Raw genomic sequence first — 12,823 nt, 5'->3', positions numbered from 1 at the left:
TCTGTGCTTTAGTTGGTATAACACACACTGGGATAACAACAGCAGCAAAATGCGAATGCACAACTTTACCAGACCTTCTACTTCCAGGTTCTCCTGTCAGTCTCACAGCATTCTTTGTACAGCTCAAACTCTCCCTGTTGCCTGAATCCTTAACCTGTCCCCACAGCAGGCATAAACTTAACACAGAAGACACCCAGGAGAACAGGACAAGAGAAAGAGGAGTGAAATAAGAAGAGGAGGAAAGGAAGATGAGAGAAGGAGAAATGAGGAGAGAGATGCTATAGCTGCTGCCTCCAACTTCAAAAATACAAAATAGAATGACATCAAAACACTGATTTAAAAGAAAACATTTGTTTTAATTAATATGTTACTCATTTGTGAAAATGCATTTGTTTATTGTTTTAGTATTGAGATGTGGCCCCTTTAAGTACTAGCCCAAGCTCAGCAGTAATACTTGATAATCAGCATCATGTAACATCCTTTAATATATGCGTGCAACAGAGACTTCAAAATGGCAGTTAAATTTAGGCCAAGCTGGAGCCACTTACAGCAGCTGCAATTGGTTACTGTTAAATTCATGTTAGGAGTGCCTCGTGGGAGAGCCACAGAGTTGACTGACAAGTGAGCATACTTAACAGACATTAATTTCATAGCTGTCAAAGCAAAGTAGTGGCAACAGCAGAACAATGTAGCCAGCCAACACATTTGCAGCACCAGCAATGTGGAAATAACAGAATACCTTGAATACAAAAAGACAAAATAAGCTTGGGCATGCACGAATATGAGGGTTAATTTAGAAAATAATTAGTATTACATATAAAATAAAAAATGAAAAATTAACCTATTCACCTGGACCACAAAAAAATTGCATGCGAACATGCATGATTATTGTGAACCAAAATACAACAGAAAAAATACCAAATAGCAAATTTACTCTCCACTTAGCTTGTTAGACTTAATCATCAACATTTTTTAATCAGCTTGCTGTCCCAGTTACAGAATAGAACAGCGGTGTCCAATGTCGATGTGGGTGCAAGTTCTAGTTTTAGCCCAGCACTTCAACACCAGATTATACTAATTAACTAATCATTGTCTTCAGTCGAGACCATTAGAAGTAGAATCTGATGGTTTAGTGCTGGCTAAATCAAAAACTTGCATCCACACCAGCAGACACCCTTGGACACCCATCTGCAATATATTTGATTGTGTGTACACCCAAAGAAGAAAAACACACAACAACATAAATGTAATATAGATATATACTTTATTAATTCTCTCTGGTAAAATAAAATTACAAAATAATTTCAACCTTAAATGGCACCAGTCTCCTATCCATAATTTTCATAATATGTATTTAAGTATTATTAAAGTTTTTCATACATTTATAATAATTTTCATTACGAAGGAGAATACTATTGAATAATCATAAATATCACCTATAACTGCTTTATTAATATTTGAATGGTAAAAAACTGAGCAATACAAAGCTAAGTTTCAGTAACTGTATATTGTACAATATTTCAAGCAGGTGTAATTCAGTTTTTCGGCCACAGGGAGTCGCTATAAGACTAAGTTTTTTATTTATTTTTATTTTTTGTAATCTTCATAGATTGGGGTCAGAAGAAAAATAGTCTTTTAAATATTCTATAACAACATAATATTCCTTGTCAGTTATTTCATGTTTTTCCTGATATTCTTCTTTTACAGTTCCCGAGCCAGTTTATATCTGTGATTCTCTGAAGTCTCCGTTTTGTAGCTTTTCATTTTCTTCCATTGATTAGGGTCCTTCATTTGGTCGTCCGTCTCAACACAATCTACAGTCCAGCCGGCTGTAAAAAAGGCGCGGTCCGTATTGTCTTTATTTTAATATTCTATTCATTTCTCCCGAGAGATCTTCAGTGAACTGCAAAAGGACACAAAATCTCAATCACTCCTTCCCTCCCTCTCTGTGTTGTTTCTCTGGCTTTAGTAGAGGAATCATTTTAGTCACAGAGAGAGAGAGAGAGCACTTTGGTAGCAAAGATTTAGAGGAAATGCATGTGCGTGTGGGTCTGTGCGGGAGACGGAGAGAGCGAGATTTGTACATTCGCGTACAGTAAACAGTGAGCGTGCATCGGTTCTTCAGGTACAGAGAGCCGGCAGTATGGCTGTTGAAGACTTTATTGGCGTGTGCTTTCGTTTTATGTGAATGGTTTGTTTTTGTATTATGTAATATTTTGTCTTGGGAGTTATCCGGGAACGCGGTGAACAGTAATAGATATCATGGGCTTTGTGTAGGTTTGCGTTGTGCAAATAAATAGCGTCATTGTCTGAGAGACAAATGTGGAGCTGACGTGTTTCATGTTGTTTAGTGTATTTCTGAATCCAGTGCAAAACCCACTAGGCTGTATAAACCTATTTACTGAAATTCCTGTTAAAGGGCTGTTCTTTAGCAGTAGCAAGACCATAGAAAAAACATTGTGAGATTAAAAAGCCGTTGTTATTCATTCCTGATGGGCAAATGGGAGGTGGTGGTTCGGGGGAAGGGGGTGGGGGATCTGGGGGGGGGGGCAGAGACATCTTCCTTGAGATAGTCCAGTCTTCATTAAAACATTCAGCATTCAGGTAATTATTTTCCTTATCGCTTCTTGTCTGCCTCGCTTTCAAACTGTTATTGAGCTTCTATCCTTTGTCCCACTTTCATTCCCGTCTGTGTTTCATACCGAGCAGACCCCCCTCTGCTGTCCACCCCCCCCCCCACCCAGGCCCAGTACCCTACTCATCTTTTCTCCCTGTTTAATCAGTAGGTAGGCTGTTCAGTAAGTCTGAGGGCGTTGCTCTTAGTGAACACTACCAACCCCCAGCCCTCATAACCCCTTTCCAAGCCACGCCCCCCCCAAAAAAACATATCTCCGCCTCCATCTGTGTGCCCCCGGTTTCCTTGGCTCCGCCCTCTCCCTGGGCCTGCCTCTCAGCAGCTGGAGGAGCTGGTGTTGGGCTGCCCCTCAGCAGCTGGAGGAGCTGGTGTTGGGCTGCCCCTCAGCAGCTGGAGGAGCTGGTGTTGGGCTGCCCCTCAGCAGCTGGAGGAGCTGGTGTTGGGCTGCCCCTCAGCAGCTGGAGGAGCTGGTGTTGGGCCCGCCCCTCAGCAGCTGGAGGAGCTGGTGTTGGGCTGCCCCTCAGCAGCTGGAGGAGCTGGTGTTGGGCTGCCCCCCAGCAGCTGGAGGAGCTGGTGTTGGGCTGCCCCTCAGCAGCTGGAGGAGCTGGTGTTGGGGCTGCCCTCGGCCTCGGGCCCGGCGGCCCGCTCGACCGCGCCCTTGCCGTCCCGGTCGCGGAGCAGGTGCAGCAGGGCGGTGTGCTGGGCGGTGAGCGTGGCCGACAGGTGGGCGGGGAGGGCGCTGAACCCCGCCGTCAGCTGCTCCACCCGCTGCTCCAGGCTCAGCATCTGCCGCTCCAGGTCCTCGCCGCGGTCGTTCAGCTCCGACATCAGCTCGTACATCACGCTCTGCATCTGCGGGGGGGGGGGGGGGGGTTAGGGGGCGGGGTCGGGGGCAACGGGGGGGGGTGGGGGTGCAGAGGAAGGAGAGGGAGGGAGGGGCAGGCAAAAGGGGAGGGCAAAGAGAAGCGAGGAAAGGGTGGAGGGAGAGAAGAGCAGGGGAGATGGAGGAAGGGGAGATGAGGAAAAAAAGAAGTGGGGTAGACAAAGAGAGGGCAAAGGAGTAGGCATAATGAAGAAGAGGAGAGGAGACAGACGGACAGGAGGAAGGAAAAGGAGGAAAGAACAAAAAGTAGGTTAGGGGAGTTTAACGAACAGCACAGCCGTGAAGAATGCACTGAAGTCAAGCACTTATGAACAGATATGAAGACAACAGAATATCACCCATATATCATTACATTACATTACAGGCATTTGGCAGATGCTCTTATCCAGAGCACTGTTCATTTCAGTGAGGCTGATGCAACTCCGGTGAATGAATCAATAAGAATCCATAGGTGAAATGACAGACAGAACATCACACAGACACACACACAGAGTAAATATTTATATGCGCGCACACTCGTTCACCCCTCATTGCTCTCTGTCTCTCACTCTCTCTCTCACTCTGTCATCCCGGTTTTAACACTTGTTCTGGTTGCTAGGAAACTCAAAGGCACCGGAACATACAGGTCAGCATGGAAACAGCGGAATGCTGAGATCTATTTAAAGGGGGGGGGGGGGGGTACAAAGGTATGCGTTAGCCTGCCATTGTGCATTATTGTGTGTTAGCTTGTGTATTTTTGTTCTACATGCTTCAGGGTATTTGTGTTCACACCACGTTCAATGTAAAGGTTCCTAAAATGGCCCTGTCTCAGAGCACAGTCACAATGTCAAAGCGTTTTATAATGCTCATTTGTTTGCGTAATGTGTGTGGGTGTTGTACGGATATATTCCTGTGTCAGTGAGCGTGTGTGTGTGCGTGCGTGCGTGCGTGCGTGTGAGAGAGAGAGAGAGAGATATCTGGTGTGCGGTGTCTCACTTTTGAGAGATCCACCAGGGTGTTAGCCTGATCACTCAGCTTCCTCTGCTCCATCTTCACACTGCGCAGTCTGGAAACAAACACAACAGCACCATCAGTTCAACAGTTCATCAGTTCATTATGTCAGCTGAAGAATAACACATAGCTGTGTGTTGTACATAATGAGAAGTATTGGCGTAGAGTAGGTGTTTTTTAGTGGACATCAAATGTCTATATGCACTTTGGTTCAGTGACAATCAGTCCTGATGGACAAAGACAGATGGCTGTTGCCCTACACCAGGGCTGCCCAGCCCTGTTCCTGTAGATCCATTGTCCTGTAGGTTCGCATTTCAGCCCTAATTTGGCACACCTGATTCTACTAATAGTATCACAAGGAGATCACTAGCTGTTTAACGAGGTGTGCTTTGTAAGGGTTAGAGTGAAAACTGACAGGATGGTAAATCTCCAGGAACAGGGTTGGGCAGCCCTGCCCAACACAAATCAGGTAATGGCTAAAAAATACAATACATAAATGGTTAAACATGCCACTAACCACCACTAAGGCAATAATCTAAACATCTGTAACAGTTATAAACTAGTGAGGGAGGCAAATAAGAATCCAAGGTTAAAGAACTTCAGAGTTTAGTTGCATCTTGAGGTCACCAAGTCTCAAAATAAACCACAAAACACCACCTCCATACCAACAACCTTTTTGAAAGAGTTGCACAAAGAAAGCCCTTCCTGAGAGCACCTAGACATTTTCCATATCAACAGCCTCTTTGGAAGAGTTGCATGAAGAAAGCCCTTAGGCTGAGCAACAGTGAACAAAACTGGATGATTTGGTGAGATGAGACAAAATTGTAACCTTTGTGGGTCATGTACATTATCACCATGTATGGCACCTCACACCCACCATCAAATATGGTGGTGGATCATAGATGCTTTGGGGCTGTTTTGCTTTCTGTTGTCCAGAGGCTCAAGTTAAGGTCACTGGTATAATGAATTCCACTAAGATTCAGGATATTTTCGCCAAAAACCTGGTTGCCCAGGAGGGAGAGACTTGAGGTGGACAATGACCTCAAACATACCTCAAAATCAACACAGAAAAGGTTCTATGAAAGCACAATCAATGTTTTACAATGACCATCACAATCTACAGTCTTAAACCATATCAAAAACCCATAGTCTGAATTGAAGATGGCAATCCATAAGTACAAACCTAATGATATCAAGGATCCTGATATGTTCTGCATAGAGCAATTATTCAAGAGCCTCGCAAATTCCTCGCTGTTCTCCAACCTTACCGAACATTGTAGGAAAAGGCTCAGTGTCAATTGATTGATAATTTTTTTGTTCCACTCCTTATTAGACTCATTAAACCTCACTCGTCTGTCAGTTTCACAGACCATCAGTGTGCTGGGGTGCACTGAAGGTCAGCTGGTGTGTTATAAGCTCTACAGGTATGTTGGGGTACAGTAAATATCGGGGTGCTGTTGGGGGCCTCACTGGTGAATGGCCTGCAGGAACTTGCGCTGGTGTTTGCGCACTCTGGAGTGGTCGATCTTCTTCGCCAGTTTGGTGTGCTTGTAGATCAGCCAGGTCTCCCTCAGCACGTTGGCCGCGGAGTTCTTTATCTGGAAAAAATCAAATTAACGAGCAACACTGTCAGCACACATAAAACTCCTTATCACGTACGGCAATAACCATCAGCGGTCACAGATGAGCGGGAGCCTCGGTCCGATAACAGCCGCGTCTGCTAATGAGAATATTGATCATGTTTATGTCACCATTTCCTCCTCACAAAAAGCGTAATGCCAACAACGATAATCACATTGATTCCTATTTTATGTCTTCAAAAACACGCCGTGCAGGAAAGATATTCATCTGCTAGCTTGCATGGCACTGCGAGTGCCCAGAGGATCAATGATCACAGCAGCAGTACGAGAAGGTGATTGTTTGGAAATAAGCACTTCTGTCTTCCAAGAAGTTCTCGCGGTTGTGTGGGGGCCGGTTCGAGACGCACATATCTTGTAGAAGCAAGGACAGATGTTTCCAGGAGCAGCAGGCAGAGAACCGCCGTGTCAGATATTCCGTAACATCTTTGTGCCTCTCGGTCCTGCTTCCTACTCCCTCTTGTCTGTCACTAAGCTGTCTCAAACTGCTGAGCCCCCTCCTTACAGAGCCTTACTCAATTTACAGTACACTCCAACTGGTGTTGCAGCAGGCGAGTATGACTGTCACTTCCTCATGTGTGCCTTCAGGGTGTCTTTGAAGCGCATTCTCAGTCCTCGGGCTCGCTGGCCCTCCGTCAGCAGTGAGAAAAAAAGGGCTTTGTGGGGACATGGAAGTCTGGGATGTGGGACACGTGACCTGTCCAGGAAGCAGGGTGTGGGCGATTGGGCCCTAAAAGCTGCTGGGGCTCGTCACTGCTGAGACACAAATGTCTGCGCGCCAGTTCTCTCAGCTTATCTGTAGGGCCTTCCTGATACGGCACTGGTGGTGACTACAGCTTCAACGCCTTCTCCAATCTGTGGTGTGTGTGTGTGTGATCTACGCAGCGGAGCTGGAATCAAAGCAGCGCCGTTCAGTAGCGGCTTTTCAGCGGCCACGTCGTGATTCCTAAAGACTCTTTCCCTCCAGAATATGAAGGCTGGTTGTGTTCAATTTCTGCAGCTGCGGTATGTCTGTCCTTGAAGAGAGACGGATGCAAAGCTATGCAGGCTTTCTCCATTAAACCTGCATAAAAATCTCTGAATAAGAAAGAATGTTTAGTTTAAGGGTCTATTCAGCCACGCGGTAGTTTTGGAACTCCATTTAAGAAATGGCAAGAATGGCATGCCATTCCAGAACAGAGAGGGCTCTTGTGGTACAAAAAAATGTAACACCCAAAGCTCTTCAGCCCAGCTATTTCACAGAAAAATAGATTTGTGCTCAACAGCCAGGACAAACATACAGTATGTGGCAAACGTGTTCTTTGAATCGTGACTACTTCATTAGCTGCATATAATCATTCATAAATGCTTATGAGAAGATGACTCCGGGTTTGGGGTCTTTGCTGCCTTCCACAGAGAGAAAAGGGTCCCCCCTTTGTTTTCATATAGATTGTAGTCTTTGTCTTGGACAAGAATGTTGAGGTTGAGTTTACGGTCCATTCTGCACACAGATCTGACTCCCCACCAATAAGGTGCATTACGGTGGGGATGAAGACTGAGTATCAGCACAATGACATGAACATCAGTTAACTGCCATTCTCACCTCCAATGCTGTTCAGTTCCCGCTACAGATCATTACATTGCATTACAGGCATTTAGCAGACGCTCTTATCCAGAGCGACTTACACAACTTTTTACATTTTACATTGTATCCATTTATACAGCTGGATATATACTGAAGCAATGCAGGTTAAGTACCTTGCTCAAGGGTACAACGGCAGGGTCCTTACCCGGGAATCTAACCCGCGACCTTTCGGTTACAAGCCCAGTTCCTTACCCACTGTGCTACACTCCACTACGATCACTGTTGTTAGTGTGTTATTATGGTGAAGTATCAGTACAACGGCGAATCTGCAAGGGCGGTGTTTTCTGTATGGGCCTGTGGTTTGCAGAATCAAATGCTTTGGTCAGATTGATGAAGACCGGAGACTGAGAGATATTGCAAGTCATTTCCTGGACTTGAAACATGAAGCCCCTGACTATGGTTCCTCGTGGGAGAGTGGGGGAAGGCAAACAGCCAGTAATGGTTTCCCCCATGGTGGAGATGCACTGCTCCCAAAGGTAAGAACCAGAGTGCCCCTGTAGTTATTGAGATTATACAACCACTCCGGAATTTGAGGTTGATGACACAGATCTGGTATCTGGTGTGATCTCTGCCTTCTGGGAGAATATCTGAGGTATTTCATTCACGAAAGCCGCCACATTACTTATCTTTCATATTTCTGATGATGCTCCTGACTTTGGTCAGGATAGACAACTAAGGTCCTATTTCTGAGAACTTTGTCGAACGTTTCTAGTCACATCTTCATCTACAGCCATGTTCTGGTTCAGGAAAAGAATGTTTTTTAATGAGTGTTGACAGATTTGTCATCTTTGAGGACTGCTGTTCAGTCTTTCACTTCTTAAAGGATTGTGGAATCTTGATTGCATTGGCAAAATAAGCTTTGCTGGCAGCCAGGCCTGATTTATAGAATGACTGTACCCATGAAATTAGATCATAAAATGCATGCATGCACATTTTCACAGAAACTTTCAGATTCATCAATATGAATGCGAATGTTCCCGATATTTAATATTTATGACTGCTCCTGCCATTGCACATACACATTATCTTGTAGTATAAAATCAACAGTGTGTGGAATTTAATATTTTGACAGTCTGAGCAGAATCCATACGGCAAGGCGGCTAATGTCAAAACCAGAATAATTGCAAATATTTTCTCCTTAATTCCTGCACTGTATGTCATGAAAAAGAAATGAAGACATGTTTTATGTGTGCAACGCTGGCTCTACACTTAATCAAAAGCACCTGGAAAATTTTGAAAAGATGCAGACACTGCAGTAAATTTCTAAGGGCATGCATGGGGGGGGGGGAGGCAAAATATTTTGTATTGTGACATTTACAGTTGGCTTCTCTCCGGTGAGAAGAAATCGCTTAACTCAACCTGAAGTTTGTAGGGGGAAGCAGGAAGCACAGCGAAGCACAGCCGAAACGCATGTGACGAGACAGAGCGATCACCGTCACTGTCGGGTAAAGAGCCAGACGCTCACATCTCCCCAAATATCACCTCTGATAATCTCACCCAGGAGCTGCCGGCCTGGGACTCCCGTCCCTCCTCCCGTACCGCACGCGTTCCTTTAATGTCTAAGCCATCCTGTTTTTTTTTTTTTTCCAGCTACAGATCAAACCGCTTCAGTTTTTCTTTCAGCGCCACTCTCGATGGCAGCAGTAATTCCTTCGCAGCCTGAGGTATTGGAAACATATATAACACCCAGCCGGGCTACTCTTCATGTAGAAGTACAACGTTGTCTTTGTAGCTGCACCCCACTGTGGGTACACTAGAGTCATTAATTCGGCCAGAAGTACACTTCCGAAAACACCGTAGTAGAAAAAGTTAGTGTTGGATTGTACTTTGGTAATCCTCCACAAATAAAAGCAGGCATGCAATAATGCCAGCAAGCAAATAGCTCCCTTTCCTCAGGTGCATCTTTGTTAATTAACATCTCATTTTGGACTGTTAAATGGGATTACTTACGGTGGAAGCAGCTTGAATTCCCCATATTTGCAAGTGTGCTAAAAAGACACTGGATTTTCAAAATGTCTATTTCTATCCAAGCACTGCATCCCCTTCACTTCAACAAATAACAAACAAACTGCCACTCTGGGACTGTCGAGAAAAAGCCAGCAAAAGCGAGCTGGGGGACACTGTTAACCCAAACTCACATATGGTGCCTGATACAACTGCACACTTTGATGTGTTGGCTCAATTGCTACAAGTTTTCTTTTTTAGAGAAAGGTTCCACTGGGTACTGTCGATACCGTAGGGGCAGTTCAATATGTTCAGGACGAATGGCTTCTGCTCATGTCAGGTACAGGGGGGAAAAGGGCCTGTGCTATTTTAAGGCACGGACAAGGGCAGTCTATGTATACTCTATGTCATTTAAAAAATTCTGCCAAGGGCCACAGAGCAAAGGACACAGCACACCCTTGAGCACCACAAACGTAACATGTGACAGAGGAGACATACTTCAGTTTACTCACTAAAAACTCTAACAGTTTGTAATAATGGAATTTCCAAAACAATGTGTACACAAAGTAATAGCCTTTCCAATTCATGAGTGCAAGATTTAAGACTATGTGACCAATGGAAATCACTGAAACATGACCCCCTGAAATCATACCAGGTTTCCTATGTTTTTGCACAAAAAATTGTAGCGTAGCCAACACTGCTAAAGTTAAAAAAAAACTCTAAATACACACAGAGAAATTGTGAATAGGGGTTTATGTGTCGCATTACCCTCAGCAACAATAGTGGTATAGCATGAAATATTAACCGATAGTACAATAAAAGAACATTGCTCATCTGATGTCGTGGGACTGGAATATCTGTCCTAATATGAAATATTCATGTTTCAACACGTTTTAGGCATTCATATAGTATTTCACACAAACGTGCAGCGTGCAACTCAGGAGTAATCAAATAGTTAAATGCACAAAAATATCAAACGATGTTGATAATCAACCTGCTGATGCGTTTTATGGGTCGAAGCAGCGGTTGGACTGTTCCATCTGGTCAAAATGCAAAAACATTCACAGCTTCTTATCGAACATTTAAACTCCAGGGACGTGCTCGTGGGGGATCTCCGCCATTTTCTGTGAGGATCACTAGGCAAGCCGAGCCCGTAATCGATAATTAATCTGTGCTGCAATTAGCGATCAGTCTGTCCTCCCGCCAGTAGCCGCACAGTCATAGCGGTTCCTACATATTTGATGGCGTGTGATATTTTTAAAAACACTGGTCTTTCAGCAACATGAAAAATTGAGAGGGGCCGAGTGAACACGAGCGACGCTGACTCCGCTGCCGGATGGCGGAACGCGCGGAGGGGTCTCCGGACACAGGCCTGTTCTGGGTCTCTCAAGGGGAAACCGCACCATGGTCTTCCCATCTGCCACATACCACAGCACCCTCTCAATGGGACATAAAATATAGTAGCGATAACGCTACGTGCCTGCAGGGGCGTATGCTGTCCCAAAGGAGCGTGACAGGGCAGACGTTTTATGAGGCCCAGCTTGTGCACAGGTGTCAATATTGGGTCAACCTTACCCTCTTTGTGAGCTGGGTGTCCATCATGAAGTTGTGGACGTGCTTCTCCGCCTTGGTCAACTCCAGCTTCCGCGCCACCACGGCCACCACCAACGCCGTGCAGCCGGCCCCCTTGGAGGGACAGAGGGGCAGAGAGCGAGAGGAGAGGAGAGAGAGGAGACAGAGGGAGACAGAGAGGAGAAGAACAAGAATGATCGATATGGGGAAGGGGGGTGAAGTAGAAAGAGGGGAAGAGAGGGAAGGAGAGGAGAGAAAGAGGGAGAGAGAAAAAGTTAATCAAATCTATGCTCTTCCAGCAGACTGATTAACAGGGGATGACAGTCCATTACACAGAAGACAGAGAGGGTTGCTAGCATGGTATGTATCCAACACATTTCATTAACACTCCACCGGGAGAGGGGGAGAGCACACATAGTGAGAGACTGAGACTGAGAGACTGCAGCCAGACCAGCACAGTACAGTAACACCGGAGAAAGGGAGAGACAGACAGAGAGACGGAGAGGGAGAGCGAGAGAGAGAGAGAGAGAAAAGAGATATTGTGTTGTATAGATATAGAGAGTCTTCATGGCCTGCATTGGATGGGAACATGTGAGCTTGTTGTGAGAGACACAATGCAGAGGGGCTGCTGCTGAACATGCATAGTAAGTCTATGAAAGAAATGAATTGAATGTGTGGTTGATGTGTGTGTGTGTGTGTATTTGGGAGCGTACGCGTGCGTGCACTCCGTGGACAGGAGTTCAAAAAAGATCACAGGAACCTCACTCAAAAAGGCTTCGGATGAGTAGAAAATGTCCGTGACCCGTCGCAATGTGCTCTACTGGATAAAGGAAACGTAAGGGAAGCACGATGCATTAACTCAAAGCCTCAACAGGAAGTTACAAAGACACGGACAACACACAATGCTGCATCATCGCCAGTGCCAAACAACACCACACTGCTCGTTAAAATAGATAACTGTGAAAAGCACCAAGGATAAGTATTACTATGATACTGCAGTTCCTATTTAATTTCTAAAGTTAAAATGTGATAACATTTGCACTCAGTAAAATCTGCCCTCATTTGTAAAATTTAATTGCTTAATTTATGGAGAAAGGTCATTAAGCACATTGGTTTTCATCACTAGATAGAAATATACAGACACTAAATGTCTTTTATTAAAGGAAATTAAGTCTTCATGCTGAGAATAATAAAGCATTATTGCGTACTTCATTGCACATAATTGTTGTGTTATTTGGACAATAAAATGGCAGGGTATTGATTGGACTGCTCTCAAAACAAAATGCCTGCTCATAAAACTGCTATAATGTACAACATTATTTGGGAAGAAACAAAAACACTGAGATGAAAAAAATCTATTTTGAAAAACATAAGTGACCCCCCACTCCCCACCCCCTGGTCCCCTGCCACCTGCTACCCCCTCAGGGCAATGGTATATTCCGACAGTGTTGGCCTTCAGTGTTGTCATGGTAACGAGCATGAGAATTCCACCTATAGAAAGTCATTACAATCACTTTCATGGGCAAAAAAAGAAAAAA

At 44.8% G+C, this 12,823-nt stretch overlaps 1 protein-coding gene across 2 annotated transcripts in view; it reads right to left on the bottom strand.

Moving 5' to 3' along the window:
- Window positions 1–1,247: 1,247 nt before the first annotated feature.
- Window positions 1,248–12,823, bottom strand: part of kcnn3 (potassium intermediate/small conductance calcium-activated channel, subfamily N, member 3) — a 37,626-nt gene continuing 26,050 nt past the window's right edge. For both annotated transcript variants that reach the window (XM_064354577.1, XM_064354587.1), the window contains 4 exons: window positions 11,289–11,399; window positions 5,979–6,106; window positions 4,494–4,563; window positions 1,248–3,487 (listed from right to left, as the gene is read on the bottom strand). In XM_064354577.1, the coding sequence (XP_064210647.1) occupies window positions 3,224–3,487; window positions 4,494–4,563; window positions 5,979–6,106; window positions 11,289–11,399 (573 nt within the window). In that variant the 3' untranslated portion in view covers window positions 1,248–3,223. The remainder of the gene's footprint in view (window positions 3,488–4,493; window positions 4,564–5,978; window positions 6,107–11,288; window positions 11,400–12,823) is intronic.

This window comes from Anguilla rostrata, chromosome 1 (assembly GCF_018555375.3).
Source record: "Anguilla rostrata isolate EN2019 chromosome 1, ASM1855537v3, whole genome shotgun sequence".
NCBI classification, from domain to species: Eukaryota; Metazoa; Chordata; class Actinopteri; order Anguilliformes; family Anguillidae; genus Anguilla; species Anguilla rostrata.
Note: the sequence above shows the minus strand (reverse complement) of the source record. Positions and strands in the feature narration are given on the sequence as shown.